At 35.5% G+C, this 22,448-nt stretch overlaps 1 protein-coding gene across 2 annotated transcripts in view; it reads left to right on the top strand.

Moving 5' to 3' along the window:
* Positions 1-22,448, top strand: part of MLLT3 (MLLT3 super elongation complex subunit) — a 260,452-nt gene that overhangs the window by 150,205 nt on the left and 87,799 nt on the right. For both annotated transcript variants that reach the window (XM_054583208.1, XM_054583209.1), the window contains exons 3-4: positions 4-86; positions 8,422-8,565. In XM_054583208.1, coding sequence (XP_054439183.1) covers positions 4-86; positions 8,422-8,565 — 227 coding nt within the window. The remainder of the gene's footprint in view (positions 1-3; positions 87-8,421; positions 8,566-22,448) is intronic.

Here is a 22,448-nt window from a genome sequence, read left to right as displayed (position 1 = left end):
CAGTGTGCAAAGATCCACCTTACAAAGTAGAAGAATCTGGGTATGCTGGTTTCACTTTGCCAATTGAGGTTTATTTTAAAAACAAGGTATGTAATCTTTACCCATAATCTTTCAGTAGAAGATCCTCCATTAACCAAATGATATTTAAAGTAATTTTGATTCATAAGCCCTTATCACTAGATGATTTTAAAATAAAAGTTAAATTTGTCTTCTAGGAATTTTGGCTATTGTTCCCCTTAATTATAAAGGAAGTGGCTAGAAAAAGATGATTTCAATTATATAAAGTCAGATAATATGAAATTATTAAACATTCTTTTTAAGAGAAGAATGATTGCTCTTTGAAAAATAAGATTAATATATGTTTGTAAAATAGAAAAGAATAATTATGGTTTCTCAATGAAATACTCCTTTTCTCATTTTCAGGTTTCTAGAACTTTTTAGCCTTACAAAGAATAATTTCTTACCTTTTGTTACACACACAAGGCATACACCTACAATTATATCGTTGTGAGATATGATGGATTCTACTGGATTTAAAAGCTTTCAACAGTTCAAATGTGGCAAAACACACAGACTAAAAAATATTTGACAAATTGCTCAACCTCTGTTTTCTTATTCATAAGAAAACACTTTTCTTATTCATAAAATGGGGATAGGATAAGAGTATCTATCTCATAAGGTGGCTAGGAGAGTTAGATTCTAAAGGTGAGTGTTCAAAATAATGCTTCATATGTAAGTAAACATTTAGTAAATGCTATATTATGTTTAAACACAATGTTTCCTCCGTTTATTCCAAAGTAATTATAGTTTCTAAAACCTGCCCAAAAGTGAGAGAATTCATATATACCTCCTTTTTTGGAAAGGAAACAAACTAATTGAATGTCATGTTAACCAAGCCGGTGCTCCATAAAATATGTTCTTTGTGCCAGCAACATCAGCATCACCCAAGAAGAGCAGGTTAGAAGAGACGTTCTCAGGCTCTACCCCAGATCTCCTGAATCAGAATCTCCAGGACCAGGGCCTGGCATTCTGCATATCAACTAGAGTGGCCTTCTAGTTGATTCTTACGCACGGTGAAGTAAGAGAACCACTGCTAAGCCACTCTATTTAATGCTCAGTACCTCCCATTTCAACAGTGTCCCACAGACTTTTTCAGTGTGTCGAAGGCCCAGCAAAAATCTCTATGATTAAAAGATAATTCACTTCTAATTATGTCATATAAAACTATCCTTAAGAATGTATGGATGACAGGGATAGATTTTTTCCCCCCACATTTTTTGTTTCTTTTTGAGCCCATCTCCTCGTGTACTACATTCCTGGTATACCAACCTCTCTACAAACGTGCTATCCATACCTGCATTAATTGTGTTCTGTTTGTTTGTTTAATATTTGCATTCTGGGAGCATGTTTGGCAGTAACCTATTTCTGTATTGTTAAATATTTGAATGCTTACTTTGTTCTTGGCAGTCTTCTGAGCCAGTTAGATATGCTGCTTCATTTAGTAGGTTTACAAGAACTTTTGAGATTTACATAATATTATTCCTAGTTTAAAGAAATGGAAACTGAGTCATTGAAAGATTGCATGGCTTGTTTAAGGCCATTTTTTTGAGTATCATTTTATTCATCCTTAGAGTTTACTAACCTCTGTCTTAAAGAATGAGCATCCATTATGATAACAGTTGGTTAAAAAAATTGTTTGAAGTTTTCATGGGACGTAAGAGAAAGCAGTGAAAAGATCTCCTACCATTGTATGTTAAGGCTGTCATCTTGCCTTTGGTCTCATCTCTATCCTTGTGCTTTCTCTGCTTCCAGATAAGCTTATTTTCAGTTTCGCTTATTTATTTGAGAGGTCAGAGTCAAGAGGGTGGTGGAGTGTCAGTACTTCTTTTGAGTTTGTGTATATTCACTCTGTCTTATGTTGTATTTGTGTTCAACAGCTCCAGCCTATCTATGAGAAAATGTATATTTCAGAAACTCTAAACCAACAGGCACATTAAAACATAATTGACTGTAGCACTTCAGGTTTGAAAGGACCCCATGCTTCTCTTTTTCTTCCTGTCCTCAGAGAAAGTACCTGAGTAAATATCAAGGATTGAAACAGAATGACGGGGGTAATTTGATGTTTCTAAAAGCAGATTTTCACCTCCAGAAAATGTACTAGCATTATATATAACAAATATATGCTTTCTATTTTGAACTTCAGGGAGGATCTTTTCTAATGAGCATATACATTGACATAATATTGATATCTGCTCTCTAAGAAATATATTCATTTGGCTAGAACACGTGTTTCTGGGTACTTTTTCCTTATTCAAAAAAGTCCTTAAAATAAAATTGCACTCAGGAATTATAGAAAGATAGCACTTTCTGCAGTTTCTACCCTTAATTTTATTGAAAAGTGATTTTTTGTTTTAAACTGTTGTAGACTACAAACGATGCCAATTTTTCATTCTTTTTCTTATAATTATATTCATCAACATTTTTATCTCTACAAAGAAGATGCAGATATATATTCCTAATAAAAGTATATAGAATAAAACTTGGAAGTTTTGTTCTCTAGATTCCATTTAATCATTGTTAACTATTTGGTATAGCTTCTCCATTTCCTTCCTGTGCATTTGCATAAGTAAAATGTATGTCAGTGTAGATAGAGATTGGCAGGCACATGATACATCATACTTTAATATTTTTCTGTTGGCTTGGCTTTAATTCACTTAGCAATATGCCTTTCCAAGTCAATAGTTTTAAATATCTGAGTGCTGTTATGGGGTAATGATATACCCACATGCAAATCATTTCTATACTTTTGTCATGAAAAACAATGCTACCACAAAACTTTTATTTATTTATTTATTTATACACACATATTTGAATATTTATGTGAAAGAGAATTACTGGATCAGGGTATCATATGCATTTAGTAGTACGTTGATAATGCCAAAATGTCTTTCCAAAAGGTCTTACCAATTTGTATTACAGATTATAAGACAGAAAACAACTCTTGTTTTTTAATTAGTTCTAAGGTTGTATGATTGTTCTACAATTTAGAGGAAAGCAGGTAAGTGAAAAATGATCATAATTCAATGTGATAATTATATTAATGAAGTAATGTTATAAGAGGGATGTCTAATTCAGATTGGATTTAGAGAGTTAGGAAGACTTTTCAGAGGATTTCATGCTTTAGCTGAGCCTTAAATAATGAATTTGCATTAAGCGGGCCAGGGAGGGAGGTACCTTGGGAGGGAAGACATATTAGGCATGGGGGACACAGTTTGTGAAAGGCAAGATGAATGAGGTAATGTGCATTAATGGGGAACTGCAAGTGCTTCAAAATTATAGAAGGATGGGGTATGGCAAGAGAACTAAGGAAATGAAGGAAAGGTATTAAAAGACTATGATGGTTATTACAAGGAAATGGGATTTTTATCCTGTAGAAAATGATAAGAAATAAGTCCTACCTTTTGCAACAACATGGATGGAACTGGAGACTATTATGCTAAGTGAAATGAGCTAGTCCGCGAAAGAAAAATACCATATGACCTCACTGATAACTGGAATCTAATGAACAAAAGAAACTAATAAGAAAAATAAAACCAGAGGCAGGGAAACATGGAACAGACTGATAGCTGTAGGAGGGAGGAGGAAGAGGGGGAATGGTAGAAAGAAGGGGAAGGGACTAGTCAAAGAGCATGTATAAATAACCCGTGGACATGGATAGGGGATTGACTGTAGGCGAGAGGGGTGGGCTGAGTGGAGGGGGCAAAAGAGAAAAATACTGGGACAACTATAATAGAATAAACAATAAAAAAAGGAAATTATGAGCCATTAAAGGCTTATATCAATGAAAAAATGTAATCTGATTTTTGCATTAGAAAGATCACTCTCTTGTCATTGCGGAAGGTAGAATGGAGTAAATTCCAAAACAGGGAGGTGACCAGGTTAGGAATGGTGAATGTCTAAACTAAGGCAGTGGTTATGCAACTGGAGAAAAAGAGATAGATTTCAGCATTCCTGAAGGAATACTAAATAGAACTTGGTGACAATTTGATTGTGATGAGTGAGGGAGAAGGAAGAATAGGGGATGGTTTTTGTGTATTTTAACCTTGGCAACAAATTAGGATTTTTGTTTGCTTATGTATAGAGTATAGATAGGAGAAAGGACAGATGGAGATAACTTCAGTTTAAGATAACATATAGATTTGATGTTGCTTCAGGTCAACCGAATGGAGATGTGAGTAGATGGTGAAACACAGGAATATGGCAGTGAAGTGAGAGTTGAGAGAGATATATATAGGGGTCTGGCACAAATAACGCCTTTTTTTAGTTACAAAATCTTAAGCATGTAATTCTGTAACATAACAATGTCACACTCAGGCATACATATAACGTTTTATGTGAAATGTTCAAATTCAAACTATAAATTATTACACCCATATTATTACCCTACCAACAATACTCAAGCAGGTCTTACTTCTAATGAACCATGTGTGTATATGTGTATGTGTGTACACACACACACGGTTTAATAATTAAACTGTATATACATATATATAGTTTAGTATATTAACTATATATCATGTTAATATATTTTTAAAAAGCCACAACCACACTCAAGCAAGCCTTAACTTCTGATGAACCATGTATATGTATATATAGTCATGAAGGTGGAACTGACTCCCAGGGAATGAGTGCCATCTTTCTGAGGAACTTTGCCAAAAGTTAAAGGACATTTATGAGTCACTGAAGAAAGAAAGCTGAGAAGGAATGCTAGTAAGTATAGCTAGTAGTCGGGAGAGAATGACTTCTTGATAAAAGAGGGGAGCAGCTTTCCTGCAGACTGTAGTAGAAAGGAAGAGCAGAGAACAAATGGGTGGAGACTACGATGTGCAAGAGTTGGATGAGGAGATGGAAACATTAAATTTGTGGTACATTCTGACAGTTTCAAGTGCTCAGACTTTTGAGTCAAAAAAACAGGGTTGAAATCACTCTGTTTCATCACATGTTAGGTAATATAACACATTCTTCTAAAGATATACGTTGCTTTATTTGACTATATAACATGTTAATATATTAAAAAACCACAAACACCTGATACATTGCTGGTGCAATTTTAAAATGGTGCAGCCACTCTGGGAAACAGTAGGGAAATTTATAAAGGATGTTAAACATAAAGTTACCATATAATAGAGTGACCCAGAAATTCCACTTTTAGCTATATCCTCAAAACAAATTAAAATACATGCTCACATTAAAAACTTATACACAAATGTTCATTGCAGCATTATTCATCATAGTAGTAAAAAAAGTGGAAACAACCTACATGTCTATCCACCAATAAATGGCTTTAAAAAACTGGTATTCCATTCAATGGAATATTATTTAGCCATAAAAGGAACTAAGTACTGACACATTGCAACATGGATTAACCCTGAAAACATCATGCTAAGTGAAAGAAGCCAGTCACAGAAGATTATATGTTTTGTGTATATTTTATGTTCATGTATTTATATGAAATGTCCAGAATACACAACTCTATAGAAACAGAAGATTAGTGGTACTGGGGGATGTTGGGTCAGGGGTGATGAGGAATGACTACTAATGTGTCAGGTTTATTTCTGGAGTGAGGAAAATGTTCTGAAATTAGATGGTGGTGATGGTGTATATACTAAAACTCACTAAATTATATATTTTAGAAGGGTGAATTTTATGGTTTGTGAATTATTCTCAGTAAAAACTATTATTAAAAAAAATGACAAAGTTGATGACCATGAAAAACATAACATTTTATAGGAATGGTTAATATCTGTTAATACACAAGGAGTTTTTATGTAAAGCAATATAACAAATTATAAGTGCCTTAATCTGCAAAATAACTCAACGCTGACCAAAATGAGGTAAATATTAAAGTTCATATCAGTTATTGTTATTATCCTCAGTCTTCATTTCCCCATAGATGCTTAAGAATCAGTGTGTAGAGAGGTTTAAATGTTTGGCCAACTAAAGTAATGGTTCAAGAGTAGATAGACTTCTGGTCAAGATGGAGGTGTAGGCAAACACAGCTCACCTCCTTGCACAACCACATCAAAATTACACCTAACTGAAGAAGAACCATCGTTAAGAACTGTCAGAAATCAAGTTGAATGAAAGTCTACAACTATGGAACTAACCAAACCACATCCATCCAGGTAGGAGACACAAAGACACAGAATGGGCTGGTCCCAGACCCACATGTGGTGAATAAAAACTCAGGGACGTACAGGCAAGACTGCTCTACCCAGCAAAGGTATCATTTAGAATTGAAGGGCAGATAAAGAGCTTTCCTGAAAAAAAAAAAAGACTAAAGGAATATATCATCACCAAACAATTATTATATGAAATGTTGAAGGGACTTATTTAAGAAAAAGAAGATGATTAAAACTATGAGCAATAAAATGGCAATAAACACATACCTATAAACAATTGAATAAAAAAACAACCTAAACGAATACAAAGAACAGAAATAGAATCATGTATATGGAGGATGTTTTGATGGTTGTCAGACAGGAGCAAAGTTTTGGGGAATGGGTAAAGACGGGAGGGGATTAAGAATTATAAACTGAGAGTCACAGAATAGCCATGAAGATGTAAAGTACAGTATAGGAAATGGAGTGGCTAAAGAACTTATATGCATGACCCATGGATATGAACAAAGGTGTGGGGATTGTCTGAGGGAGTGGGGGTACTGTGTGTGGGGACCAACGGGGGAAAAATTGGGACAGCTTAAGAGCATAATCAATAAAGTATAATTTTAAAAAAAGAAAGAGTAGAACTTTGGTATGAAATTTTAATTATTGTGTTCTCTTAGATATGATGCTATTTTGTCCTAGTTTAGGAAAATGCCATTATTTTATTCATTTTACAGACACTTGTTGCTTTTCTACTATGCATAGGCACTAAATTAGTTGTTTAGGATTCAGTGATGATTCAACCATTGTTCCTGCTTTCAAGAATCTTATGATCTATCAGGGTAAAGGGAAAAAGTTAGAAGACAGTTGTTCTAAAATGTGGCCAGGATAAGAGAGATGCACACAGCCTATAAGAGGCAATGAGGAGTTGGGATCGGAGGAATGGAGGTAGACAACGAAGATAGTAACATAAAGCAAGAGTGGAAACCAGAGTTAACTGAACCAGGTAAATACCAGGAACCAACAGTAATGTGTTGCCAGGTCATCAGATGAGTGAAAAGAATATGGTAAAATATGGAGTCAAGAGCCATATTAGGAAAGTCCTTATATGGCATTCACATGAGGTTTAATTTTCATCCTATTGTCAGAAGCTGCTGACATTTTAATCAAGTAGTGAAAATGAATAGATTTTTGTTTCATATACTAGATAATTTTGAGGTCTGAATTAAGGAGAAATTGAAGATAATCTATCTTGAAGTGTGAAGACCTACTATAGAAAGGAGTTTATAGTAGTTTGGGCAGTGAATAGGAGAATGACAGTGCCAACCCATGGTCATTGATGCCAGTTCATTGCCAGCAGGAATCCCCAGTTTGGGGTGTGCTGAGGAAGGAAAATTTATTCAGTGCAAAACAGCTCTACTTTGCTCCCTGCTGGGCCTTTCCGTGCCAGCCTGCTCCACTGTACTCCGGTGAGACATCTTTGGTGTTTGGTTCAGTCAGAGAAACTCAGTCTTCTGTAGAGAGGGAAAGTGTGCTCCTCTAGCCGGAGGGGAGCTGGCTTATATAGACAAAAGTCCCCACTCCTAGTCCCTGATTAGTTTGTCCTCATGCAGATCAGGACTCAATTCTTGTATTTTGATTGATTCAAAAGGCACTTTCCTGATTGGTCAGAATGGAGATTCTCTGATTGGTAGGTGAAGATGTTGTTGGGGCTATAGCTGCACAGCTCCGATTGAATGGGGAAAGCCTCAGTCCTTTTGGTAGAAATAGAATCCAGAAACTTATTTATAAGGGCTGGCTCAGATGGCAAAAACACAGTGCAGGTAGGCAGTTCAGTGCAGAGGCAGACGACAGTTCAGTGCAAGCTTCTCTCTGAAGGCAATTTGTGTGAGAGGCTGCTGTATAGAAATGGCTGCCAGGCTGTTTCCGTGAGGGGAGGCAGAATGGGAATGGGAAGGAATAGCTTCTGGATAGCTGTGTTCATGGTATCACACCACTTGAAAGCTTGCAGAAAAGATGATAAGTTTATACTTTTTGATTTCCCCCTAACATAAGAAACTAATTTATCAGGTATTTCCATTTCACTTTGTAGATAATTCCATGGTACTTTTTCCCCAGTATTTCTTTGACATTATAGCTCTCAAATGTTTGAGTCTTTTCTTCTTTTCTGTTCCTCATGAGGAGTAAACCTTTGCTTTCTAAATTTCTATTTATGCCTAACTCTCTCTTTTCTTTCTTAATTTTTTTCAACTTCTAGGAAGAACCTAAGAAAGTCCGCTTTGATTATGACTTATTCCTGCATCTTGAAGGCCATCCACCAGTGAATCACCTCCGCTGTGAAAAGCTAACTTTCAACAACCCCACAGAGGAGTTTAGAAGAAAGTTGCTGAAGGCAGGAGGGGTGAGTGGCACTGCATTGTGAAAAGCCTTCCAAGAGAAAATTAGTTGCTAGTGTTAAGGAGTATAATAATGTTTGGAGAGAGGTAAAAGAGGTTAAGTACCATAATGGCTTAGCTGTAGACTCATGGTTTGAGATAAAGAGATAAGCAAACAGTAACATTTTAAGTAGGTATGAATCTGAATTTACACTGTTGGTTAGAGAAGCCTAACAGTCTTTGCAGTTCAGATTTATTTAAACAAAAAGCCTAAACCAATAAACTGTCCTCAATTAAGAAAAGAACAATATCTGAACTTAACAGAGTTAATTTATATTAATTTATAGAAACTTTTGGGTAAAGTGGAAAATAACTTTAAAAATTATATAAAAAGGAATGATCAAAATTAATAAAATGTATACTCATTCATATTACATGTTTGGGTTATTCAAACATGCATTTGTGTTTGTTTAAATTGTATGTAGGTAAAAGATGGATTTTCCTTTTTAAAATAATGGTAACAGGTGTAAATTTTTGCCCATGTGATTTGTCTCAGATGGGGAAAATTGTTTAAGTTATTTGTTTACTAATATTAAACATTATGAAATGTTCGTTAGCAGCTAAGTCAGCTGACAGACAGGCACTACTGACTGGTCCAAATCTGCTTTACCGTTGTGTCATTGAGATCATCGCCCTCTACTTCGGATGAATGTGTCTGTGTCATCTTATGTTGGCATTTCAGACCCCATAACATGTTGAAATGTGTTCTTTACTGTAGTAGGATTTCATTCACTTTGTTTTTCTGGAAGATTTTTGATAGTTTTGTATCCATGAACTTACCATTATGTGTAAGCATGTGTAGACCCCTGATAAAATCTACCTGAGGCTGTGTAGGAAAGAGTTGGGTTTTATATAGCACAGAAGTTCTTTTCCTTCCTGGGGTTATGGACGACCACTTTGAGAACTTCAGTAAAGTTGTGGACCTGCTCTTAAGAAAATTACCCGTAAATATAATTGTGTGAACATTTTGAGTTTATGGGATCCCTGAAGTCTATTTTCTGGAGTTCTGTTTTGTCAAGCTCCTGTCCTTTCAATTGAACTACTACTATGCATTTGAGATATTACAAGTATTCAGTACTTTTACCACATTTCATTCGGCACTGTACTATGTCAGTAGATTGTGGGTTAAATAGGTATTGGGCCAACTTTAGAAATGGATCACCATTTATAATATTTTATGGGGAAATGTATCTTCATTAAGAAATGGGCTTTTGTAATACAACTCATTTTATTTTTTAAAATGAAATGTATTGGCATGACATTGGTTAATAAGATTATATAGGTTTCAAGTGTACAATTCTATGATACATCAACTGTATATTTCATTGTGTTCTCACCACCCGAAGTCAAATCTTCTTCTGTTACCATATATGTGACCCCATTTACCCTTTACTACTTCCCCGCCCCATGAACATGCCTGATCTTGCCTGATCTCAGAAGTGAAGCAGGATTGGCCTTGGTTAGTACTTGGCTGGGAGACAACACAGTTTAAAGTTAAGGATTTACTATATATTTATTAAGGAAATGCTGCTTTAAAAAAAAAATCCATACTTGAGGATGTTTGTTTCTTTTTTAAGATTGATTTTAGAGAGAGGAAGGGTAGAGAGAGAGAGAATGAATCATCAATGTGAGAGAGACATCAGTTGGTTGCCTCTCACATGTGCCCTGACAGGCAACCTGGGTGTGTGCACTGACTGGAGATCGAGCCTTTTGGTGTATGGGACATTGCTCCAACCAGTTGAGACACCCAGTCAAGGCAATGCTGCTGCTTTTTTTAATAAAAAAAAGCAACTTTATTATATTCTTCTTATAGTTACCAAGAACACAGAGTTGATGCTATTTCCCTATGACTATTCCCTTAAAAATGAACTGCTCCATTTTAAATCCTAGTTCTCATGACTTTTCTTTTCATGAGGGTGGCATTTTACATGTCTGATTATTCCTCTTGGGTATACAGTTAGGTAGGTAATTGGAGCATGTAAGTTATGGAACCTGAGCACATTAGGCTTTCTGATAAGGGTCGTAGGAAAAAGTAAATATGGCACAAGAACTTTTTAAAACAACCACTTAGCCCCAGAGTACTCAAGGGTTGCTTGTGAGCTGGAGAAGAGGTTACAGGTCACTGATAATGCAGTGGAGTGTAGCACTGCCTCCTGATAAGGTCTCTAGTAGATTTCTGTCTTTTACCAGACTCAGTCTTTATCTCAGCATTATCTTCCTTGATTTCCAACGTTCCTTCTTGTGTTTCTTTAAGTGCTATTTGGACCCTGTAGATTTTTTTCCTATTAGATTATGTCTTGACAACTCTTAACATAATAAGCTGAAATGTGGACTATTCAAGTATACCAGTTATTTGACATAAACTCTTTAAGGGACTGATTCCAGTGAATTTTGTAGTAAAATTAAAAATTTAAAAATTCATTAGAAGTAAAAGTAATCCCATATATTCTTTTTATTTTATATGGGAAAAGTAGCCTTTTGTGGAAATGTATCTATAGACTACTAAACACTTTTAAAAAAATCTTAACCTAGATTTTTGGCTACCTTGTATTATTTTTATCTGATATTTAAATATTTATTATTGTCTCAGTATTAATGGAGTCTATCATTGTGTCACTGACTTATGAACCATTTTGATTTTATTAGAATTTTTTTTCAGCTTTATTGAGATAGAGTTGATGCATAACATTGTGTAAGTTTAAGGCATACAGTGTGTTGATTTGATAAACTTATATATTACAAAACAATTACCATTATAGCATTAGCTAATACCTCCATTGTGTCATAATTACCTTATCTTTTTTGTGGTGAGGATATTTAAGATATACTCTCTTAGCAAATGTCAAATATCTAATTCAGTAATATAAATTATAATCACCATTGTAGTACATTAGATCCCCAGAACTTAATCATCTTATAACTGGACATTTACACTCTTTGACCAACACCCCTCTTTTCCTCCATCTCCTAGTAGCTACCATTCTAGTCTCTTTTCTATGAGTTTGGCTTTTTTAGATTGCAAATACAAGTGATAACTTCTCTGTTTGACTTTCATTTAGTGTAACGCCCTCAAGGCTGATCTATGTGGTCGCAAATGGCAGGGATATCCTCCTTTCTCTGGCTGAATAATATTTATCTATTTATTTTTTTTATTTATGCTCGTGTGCACGCGCTCGCTCGCTCGCTCTTTCTCTCTCTCTCTCTCTCTCTCTCTCTCACACACACACACACACACACACACACACAGAGCCCACATGTCTATCTTTTCATTTGTTGATGGACACTTAGGTTGTTTCCATATCTTGGATTTTATAAATAGTACTGCAGTGAACACAAGAGACAGATATCTTTTTGATCTCCTGTTTTTATTTTCTTAGGTTATATACCTCGAGGTGTGATTGCTGAACCATATGATAGTTCTGTTTTTAATTTTTAAAGGAACCTCCATATTGTTTTCCATAGCAGTTGTACCAATATACAATCCCAGCAATGGTACACAAGTGTTTCCTTTTCTCCACATCCTCAGTTCCTCAGGAACACTTATCATCTCTTGTCTTTTGGTAATAGCCATTTTAACAAGTGTGAAGTGATATTTTATTGTTGTTTTGATTTGCCTTTCTCTGGTGATAAGTGATGTTGAGCATCTTTTCATGTACTTTTAGCCATCTGTATGTCTTCTTTTTAAAAAATATATATTCAATTCCTCTGTCCATTTTTTAATCAGATTGGGATTTGTTGCTGTTGTTTTGCTATTGAGTTGTAGGAATTTTTATATATTTTGTATATTTAGCCTTTATCAGATATATGATTTGCAAATGTTTTCTACCATGTCATAGTTTTCTTTTTCATTTTGTTGATGATTTTTCTTTGCTGTGCAGCTTTTTAGTTTGAGGTAGTTCTACTTGTTTATTTTTGTTTTTCTGCCTTTTGTTTTTCGTGGCTATTAGAAATCTTATTCATGACTGTCTCTTCAGATAACCCTTATTTTTCCATTCAGTTTTGGGGTAAGAAAGGAGGTGGTGCTGTGTTTCTTATAGCTAATGATTGCATCTATGACATAGATATATACATTCTACCTTTAAAGGAAAAAAATTAAACCTTTCTTCATATGTACTGTATAAAATTACTATGAACAGCTTGAGGCATAAGTAGAGTAAACTTACTCTTTTGGCTTTGGTTTTTTCTCTGGTGCTTCTTCTAAACCAGAAGTACATAGCACTATTAAAAGTTGAACTTGGCTTTTCAAGAGATCAGAAAGGTTGTTTTTAGAGCTGGAATCATGTTAGAAAAATACTTTCAGCTCTTAGACAAAAAAATGATACCAAAGGACATTTTGCCAGAAAAATCTTGAAAAATGGCAGATTTTTTTCCTACTTCAAAATCTATAAACCTATAGCTAAATGACAACCTTTTTTTGGTCAATAACATTCCCTTTTTCCCCCTGCATTTTTTAAAAAAATATTCCGATGTTTTTTAAATAGCCTCAGAGAAATTTTGGTGTACTTTTTTCTTGGGAGAAATGTGTCCAGTATATATCTCCCTATATTAAAGATATCCTTGCTTTAAAAGAAAAACTTTTGTGGGAGGGGCACATTTGGATTTAAGCACAATTTTCTGAGAATATTGAAATACAGAATGATTTCACTTACAAAACCCCGAAGGTAGTTTACTCTAAATGAGAGACCTTATTGGAGTTAACCAGAGAAGTTGTAGGCTTGATTTAGGGTATTGCTCCTGTCAAGCTTTAAGTAAGAAGAAGACAGAAGGTGGGGGTCAGGACATGGAAGAGAACAACCCTTGAGCCTTTGGGAGGAGATTGCCTTTATTTTGAGATCTTATTTTTTTGGTTGGTAGGAGGGGTGGAGGATAGTGAGCAATAAACTTTTGAGGGCAAGACTTGATATAATCTATTTGTTCTTGAATTTTAAGCAAAAGGGCCAAGTGTACCCCATGGAGAAGCATCTCTCAATTTCATTGAGATATTTCTATTTGTTTTTTAAAACACGAACTGAGAATCCTTTTTGAGTGATTTTCACATATACTCTTCAGGATATCAAGATTTTTTATAAAGGGTTTATGATTACAATCGGTTATTTTTCTCTCTAGTTACTCGATCTTAGTAGCTGAAATTCAGTCCTAACCAAAAAATGCAGAAGGGTTTGACATCTATTATATTTGATTGAAAGAGGATAGGTTTCTCTTTTGGGTATTGGCAAAGTAAAGATAGATAAGTATGTCATATAACTAAAACTTGTCATTCTGCTGACTCACATCTCCAGGTTTCCTGTTTGGAGGGAGGGTGATACAATTGGAAAAGTTCTGAAATCAGACAGATTTGATTAAAAACTTCATTTTTTATCATCTTCTAACTGAAGAAAATTATTACGTCTTTATGAATCTATTTGTCATCTGTGAAATGGCCGAGGCTGTGTTTTCCTTATTGGGAATGTGTAACCATGGTGTGTGGGACATAGGAGATACCCAGCCCCTTGGTTCCTTTTCTTTTGAATGCGGGTTTAAAAAACCACCACATCACTTTTATATTTAAAATGTAAAGGTACAGTGAAAAAGGTTTGTTATTGTATTTAGTGTAAGCTACAGTAGACGTACTCACAGGAAAACATGGTTACCATCAATTGCTGTAACCAGCACATTGATGGACTGGTGTTTGGACTAAAGATTATGCTATGATGTCTTTCTTCAAAGACTTTGATTCTGACTATATTTTGCTTGTATGACATGAAACAAAGATCTGTTTGGAATATCATTTTTTAAGATAAAAATATTCACTAGAAATATGATTAGTTCTCAGCATTGTTCTGATTTTCTAAGATTAAAGGCTTCTTAAAGCAATAGGAAGATTTCCTAAGTTATGTGTTCAGCAAGGTAGTCACATCCTTGTATGTCTATGAGAAAAAGCACAAAGGGACAAGCATCTAGGGAGAATTGAGTTTATTTTACAGCTGCCTCCCCCCCTTTTTTGGGCTTAGAAATCAAGCGGTCTGCTTTGGTTCAGTTATTCTTTATGGAATAGAGGTAGGGTGTGGTGTCTACCCCGCTTTCTTTCTTTCTTTTTTTCCTCAGTTAAACAGGGCAAAGTCTAAACATGTTGTTCAGCCTATTTCTAAATCACTGGCAAGCAGTTAACTTGGAGGACTGGAAATTAAAACTAACCAGCAGTTGTTTAAACTAGGGTTTCTATAGGCAGAAATCCAATTCTGTTCAGACACCACCTGTTTCAATAGGACATCTCAGACACCCATTTGGCACAATACGCTGGAGAAGACATGGGGAACATGCTTTCAGTCTGTGTTAAGCCTGCAGCATAATGCAGTCCTGTTTTTCAGAGTGACAGATGCCTTTATATATGGTATGTTTTTGCAAGGAATAAATGGAATCTTTCTGAAACTCTGCTTATTGTAAAGTGGAATTCAAATCCACAGTCGAGCCCCGACAAGGGTTTTGGTTATTAAAGGGCCAAAGGCATCTTATGATAAGGAGCTTTCGCTAATGCCGCTGTGTCAAGCCATCTGAACGTGGCATTTTATGGCAGGGTTCTGGAATGAATCTTGTGTAAGGTAGTTTACTATTTCCTTTTAAAGGGGAGCTTAGAACCTTTCTAATTTATGAACAGTACAGATCACATTCTCGCCCATTAAAATTTTAATTTTTTTTTGAATACAAAATAATAAACAGTGAGCTGAATCTTCCTTCAGGCCACCAAAGAAGCTATATTTAATAACCTTTTACATAGTTCTTTGTGCACATGGATGAATGTATCTGTGGGATAAATTCCTAGGAGTAAAATCTTGACTCCCAGGCAAAGTGGAATTTAAATTTTGATAGACATTTACAAATTGCCTGCCAAAGGAGTTATTCTACTTTGTGCTTGCATCAACAGTGTAAGAGAATATCTACTTCTCTACATAGTGCTTCATGAAAAAATTTTCCCCAATCTGATGAGTGAAAATGATACCTCATTTTTAATTCACATTTTTCTTATGAGCTATGATGAGCATCTTTTCCTATGTTTAAAAGCCATTTTCATTTCCTTTCAAAGACCACATTTTAATGTATTTTAAATTGGAAATAATTCTTAGTGTTTTAGTTCAACTTAAATTTATGAGTACTCTTCCCACATACTTACATTTGGAAAGGTTACAAAAAGATACGGAAGTCTCTTTAACCAAGGTCTGTATGTTCAGGCTTTCTTAAATGTGTAACAAATTATGTTCTTAGGAACTGATTTGTCAAGACTTTGGCTTCTAAAAATATAAGTGGCTTTTGTGGCAAACTTATCTCAGCAGTGCCCAGAGATAGATGCCTGACTTCTTATTTTAAAAATGACTCAAAAAATATATATAAAAGATTATTTTAGTGGCTGTTACTGAACATCTTCGTTGAATTTTTGGAAATTGGTTTTGGGACAAGTATGCTTTTTTTGTTATTTTCAGATATCTATCATCCTGTAGTCTTGTGTCTCAAAAAATAAAAGGATGCTGCTGTTTTTCACCAGCGCTGATAAAAGTGATTTATTTGAATTAATGTAAGATCGAGCAGGCAGCCTCATTTATTTGGTGGCTTCTCAGAGTTGAGGTTAATTTTCTGTCAGATTTGGTATCTTCTCCTTTCTATGTCTTTGGTTCCTTCTCCCTCACCCCACTTCCAAAATTAAATCATGAAAGCGGAACATACATATAAATGACAAATAAGGTGTCAAAGTTGTGCGCCTTAACTCCAAATGTAACATTGATCTCACAAATTTTTAAGGTAGTAGAAAGTTATTTAAGTCATTTAACGTATTTAATCGTTTTGTGGTTTAATGTCTTCTGAAAGTTAGTTACATAAGTTGATGGCAGGATGGTTACAGACTTTTGAAAGTCTGCACCAGAATCAACCTATGTTAAAAACAGTCTTTCTGCCTTCTCAGTTAACCTCTTTACCTTTTCAGTAAGAAGGGGAAAAATAGGGGCACACTCTTCACTCAGTCCAAAGCCCAGATAGTTTTATTGCATAAATAGAGCACAGGCTAAATGAAAAAGATACAAAACAGTTCAGTGTTCCTAGAATGTGTACTAGGAAAAATTGTCATGTGTTTAAGCTGTCAGTATTAGATGGTGTGCTGTGTTCCTTGTGGCGCATCTCCCAGGAAGAGCAGTTTAGCTGCTGATACATAGGGGGCTTAACTTAGCCTTGAAAGACAATGCTGTATTATCTGAAATAAAACCACCACTTAACTCAGACCCCTAGCACCTGCCCCCAAAGTACAAAAAGCCAAGAAAGTAAGAAATAGTTAGAAAAGAAAACAAATTAAAGGATATGAATCTTGGAGAATTGCAAATAAAAAATGAATAATTTTCTCTCTTTTTAAATACAAAAATATCGCAAATGAAAACTTGGTTCAGTTTCTTTCTCCCTTCTGGGCTCAGGTAGTTCATTATACACGTGTTTCAAAGCTACATACAGTTTATCTAATCTATCTGAGTCTGTTCCCTTACTCCTAGGATAATAAAGGGGCTGCATATGAGAGCAGCTGCCTGTTTTGACTGTCCCCATTGAGTATTTTGGGGGGTTCCTAATCTATAACATTACATAAAAACAATTTTGGGAATAGGGGAGAGAAGCTATGATTGACATTTTATTTTCTGAATTTTTCTTGTTCCACAAATTATAAGAAAAATCTGACAGCATTCAGGATCTGAAGGTTGCAGTTTAAAAATAAATGCCTGAGACTCTTGAAATAGATGTTTCTGTCTAATTTTTGAGGAGTGAGGATAAATGGTAGGTGGTTTAATATAATGCGTTCCACAAGGGACACAGTTGTAGTGTGATACAAAGAATATTTGATTTGAAATCTGAAGGCACAAATTCAATTCTTGGATCTGCTGCTAATTTACCATGAGCTTTATATAGGTTGGTGTAAATCTAAAATAAGAATAACATCCCTTTCCTCCCACTTAAAATTATTAAATAAAATGTTGGTACATGGTTAAGCAGTCAGCAAATAATTGTTTTATTTATTGAAATGACCTCTTTTTATTTCCTACATGTTTTTATTATGCTTTGGTTTAAGTCGTGATTTTTGTTACCTAATAAGGTGAAAATAAAAGATATCTGTTCCAAGTCTTTGATATAATAACGGTGCTCTACTAAAAAGAACATGTGTTAGCCTCAAGAAGGAATTAATTTTTTTAAATTTTTAAATCATGTTTATTCTATTACGGTTGTCTCAAGTTTTCCCCCTTTGCCCCACTCCACCCATCCCACCCCCTGCCCCCCATCCCACAGTCAATTCTCACTCTGTTGTCCGTGTCCATGGATCATTCATACATGTTCTTTGTTTAGTCCCGTCTCCTTCTTTCCACCATTGTCCTCCTTCTCCATCCCCTCTGGTCACTTGCAATCTGCTCCATGTTTCCTTGCCTGTGGTTTACTTTGTTCATTAGTTTATTTTGTTGAATGGATTCCTCTACTAGGCGAGATCATATGGTATTTGTCTTTCACCTACTGGCTTATTTCACTTAGCGTAATATTCTCCAGTTCTATCCATGTTGTTGCAAAAGGTAGTAGTTCCTTCTTTCTTTTTTATTTTTTAAATGCAGATTGATTTATTTTTTTAAATGTCAAAATCCATATAAAATATTAAAAATTTAAATACATTATAAAGTCTCAGCAATTAAAACATCATGACACACCTGCACAGAAATAATCAAGTAGATCAATGAAATAAAATGAACATTCTAGCAACAAACACATATATCTCTGTCTAGCAGTGTAATATATGATTAAATTGATATTTCAAATCAGTGGGGAAAATGAGGCTTATTCAACAAATAAGGTGTATGGACCACTATTACTTGAAATAAAACAAATGTAGAGCCCTATTTCACACATTATACAGAAAATATTCAGGTGAGTTAAAAATTAATATGTAAAATCTAAGGAGTTTTAGGAGGAAATACAATATAATATTTTCCTTACCCTGAAGTAAAATATTCAAACCTAGAAGCTATAAAGTAAAATATTGACCTTATGACTATATTAAACATTTAAGGTAATATAGTAATGTACATATTAAAAAAGTTAGAGGACAAGTAACCAAATAGGAAAGTATTTGCAACACATCTAAAAAAGGGTTAATATTTTTTTTAAGGAAAAACATTTTACAAACATATAATCAAAAAATGCCTAAAGAATACCAAAAAGCCATTTAAAGCTTTTTAAAAATAATCAAAATAGACCAGAAATATACAAAAACAGGTTTAGTTTCAATAAATAACAAAGTAACAAAATAACACATCATTGTCACAATCAGATTAATAAGTATTAAAAATATTGGTAATCTCAAGTATTGGTGACTGTGGCAGGAACTGGGTACTCATAGACTCTTTTTCTTCATCTTCTTAAAGCAGCCCCTTTATCATACCTTGCAATGCTGGTTTGGTGGAAGTGTATTCTTTTAGCCTTCTTTTGTCTGGGAAACCCTTTCTTTTGCCTTCCATTTTAATTGAGAGGCTTGCTGGTTCATTACAGGCCTTTGCTTTCTAGGACTTGGAATATTTATTGTCATTCTGGCTTGTAGTGTTTCTGTTGAGAAGTCAGCTGCTAGCCATACTAGGGCTCCCTCATATGTTACTACCTCTTTCTCCATTGCTTCCTTTAGGATTCTCTGTTTGTCTTTGATACTTGCCATTCTAATTATGATGTGTCTTGGAGTGGGCCTCTTTGGGTTTCTCTTGAATAGGACCCTCTGTGTTTCCTGGACTTGTGTGACTTTTTCTCTCCTCCAGTGAGGGAAGTTTTCCATCATTACTTTTTCAAACAGGTTCTCTAACCCTTGCTCTTCCTCTTCTCCTGGTTTCCTAATATACGGACATTATTACGTTTCAGGTTGTCCTGCATTTCCCTCAATGCCTCTTCATTCTTTTTGAGTCTTTTTTTCATTTTCTTCCTCTTTCTGGGAGCTTTTATCCACCTTATCCTCCAGCTTTCTGATTCGATCCTCTGCTTCATCTAGCCTGCTTCTGACTCCTTTTTCTGTATTCTTCAATTCAGAAATTGTATTCTTCATTTCCTCTTGTCTCTAATTGATAGTTTCTTTGTCCTTTTCCATGCTGATATGTTTTGCAGTAAGTTCCTCGTAGTCTCCTTGTAGTTTTTGTGGTTGTCTCTGAGCTCACTGAACTCATTGAGCTTTCTTAGAACCGTTGTTTTGAACTCAATATCTGATAGTTTACTTGCTTCTATTTCATTTGGTTCTCTTTCTGAGGATTCCTCCTTTTCCTTCGACTGAGGGGTTTTTCTTTGTCTTCCCATTATTTGTGAGACTCTTCTTTTTTTGCTTCTGCTTCTTAAATTGATCTGTCTTGATTTCCTGACTTCGTGGTGTGAACTTCTATGGTAGGAGACAGCTGCTTTTTCTTTCTGGATCTGCCTCTGAGGATGTCAGATGTTGACTGTGTCCGACCTTAGGCAGTCTGTTCAAGACTTCCAGGAATCTACTGTCTGTGGCTGTCTCCTTCAGTTGTTAGTGTAGTCACTCTGCACTCAGCAGACTGCCTTAGACACCACAGGGCAGGGCAGTCCCTCCTGGGGGTGGGATTATTGGGTCCTCTCCCTCTGTTGCCACTCAGGGGAGTGGTCTGCCTGAGCCAGATGGCTGTTGCCATATGAGGGAAGAGTCAGTATCAGGATCCTCAGCCACTCTCTCTGTTCTCTTCCCAAAGCCTCCATCTCCAGTCTCTCCTCAAGTGCCTCTAGACCAGTCTACATCCCCTTTAGCCAGGGATCTATTATCTGTGGCTGCCACTCTGCACTCAGCACTCAGGCTTTAGCACTACCAGGCTGGGGCTGAGTCCTTCCTGGGGATAGGACTATTGTGTTCTCTCACGCTGTTGCTGCTCAGGGGAATGTCTGCCTTAGCAAGATGTCTGCTGCCGTGTCAGGGAGGAGTCAGCACCAGGATTCCACTGGCTATTCTCTCAGTTCTCTCCCCAAAGCCTCCTTCCCCAGTCTCTCCTCAGGCATCTCTAGGCACTCTGTCCCTGCATTTGCCAGAGACAAGGGTAAGTGGCTGCAAATAAAAACATATGCATTGGCCCTTTAAACGGCTCTTTGCGTCTCCAGCTGCCTGTCTCTGTCAGAGAGCAATCCTGATGCTTTTCACAGCTAGCTGTTACCTGTGTACTTTTTGGACTCTTGTGCTGTAGGCTTGCTCCTTGCTTATGGTTTAGACCCCACTCATCTCAGGGGGATCCAACTGGCCATTTCATTATCCTTCTGGTGCTGCCGCCTATGGGCACCCAGCCCGCCCACCTTCTCAAGTCCCTACCTCACTCCTTACCAGTTAGGTTGTGCTAAAGCTGATTTTTCTGTCTGTCTGAGGTTATAAGGCTCCTCTCTCGCTTTTGTTCAATTTTTTGTTTCAGGTATTTCTCCACAATTTAGCTGTAATTCCAGGTTAGTCCTGGCAGGTAGTCAGTGTGACTTCCACTCATTGGTCTTACTTTATTCCTGGAATAATTTTATTCAGTTAATGTTGAAATAAATATGTGATAACTTTAGAAATACATAGACTTTGTAAATAAGCAAAAGGAAGAAAATACATTGTTATAATCCCTGCAGAGACTATAATGACTGTAGTTTACATTGTATTTTTAATATAAGTAGGATCCCATAAAATGTTTATATTTTTACTTAATACATTAAACATAAATTGCATAAATTTTAACCTCTGTTACTTTATTTTTGTTCTTCAAAAACATGTCCTCATACTTTAGTGGATCAATGTGAAAATTTTGGTGGTTAGTAAGTTACCAGTAACATGTTCTTTTATTTTTTATTTTTATTCTTTTTTTTAATAATTTGTTGTTGTTATTGCTTTCACCTTATGGCTCTCAAAGTTAAAGTTACAGGCTTAAGGCCTAAAGAATGTAAATAACATCAGGAACAAGAGAACTTTTTCACAAATTTGAGATTGTTTCTTAATGGTTCTGAAAATACAGAAGTGTGACTATCTAGTTTTGTGTGTATGTGTGATTAAAGATTAATTAAAGATGAAATAAAATACAATTTTCCTTTCTGATAATTTTGAGCTCTGTATACTTTGGTGAAGAGAGCATCAATTAACTCCAGGTGAGGAATATTCTAGATCTCAGTAGCAGTCACCATTAATAAGACTACCTTTCACTGTGTTCCAGTTTTAATATACACTTTATCTGCCTTGACTCTTCACATTGGTCCCAGAGTTAGGGCTGGAACTTGTTCTTGTTGTCTTATTTTTTTAATGTCCCTTCTATATTTTTTCTTCCTAGATTTGTTTCTACTCCTTTTAAATAATTTTTTTCAATAACAGTTTATTTTCAGCATTATATTGTATCAGTTTCAGGTGTACAGCATAATGATTAGACAATAATTTTTTTTCTTTTCTTTTTTTGACCACCACTTTCCTTTCCCACAGTTAGGTTTCTTGAGCCTTTTTCCCTCTTCATTCACACTATGCCTGGCATCATCTTATCTGAATCTTGTTCTTGCTTTTTTTATTCTTCTCCTGAAGGGATTTTTGTGTTTTATGAACATGCTCCCAATTTTGGCTTCAGTTCTTTTTTCTTTTTGATTCAGAAATTGTTATAGTTAAATCTTTGTTCTGATTTACCCCTTTAAAAAAAAAAGAAAGAAAATGCATTGAGGTTAAGGGTGTTGCACGTATGTGCCTCTGCACCGTAGAGCAATGCAGAGTGACTGTCTCACAGGCACAAAGATGATGCTGCACTTGATTAATCAGCCTTGAAGGTAATTATCAAATCTATATGAATTGTTGAGATATGTAGAAGATTTCTCACTTCTCAAT

The sequence above is a fragment of the Pteronotus mesoamericanus genome, unplaced genomic scaffold (genome assembly GCF_021234165.1).
Source record: "Pteronotus mesoamericanus isolate MK-2021 breed Mesoamerican mustached bat unplaced genomic scaffold, CSHL_Meso_final contig_73, whole genome shotgun sequence".
NCBI lineage: Eukaryota > Metazoa > Chordata > Mammalia > Chiroptera > Mormoopidae > Pteronotus > Pteronotus mesoamericanus.
The sequence above is the reverse complement of the archived record's forward strand: the minus strand, read 5'-3'. Positions and strand labels throughout refer to the sequence as shown.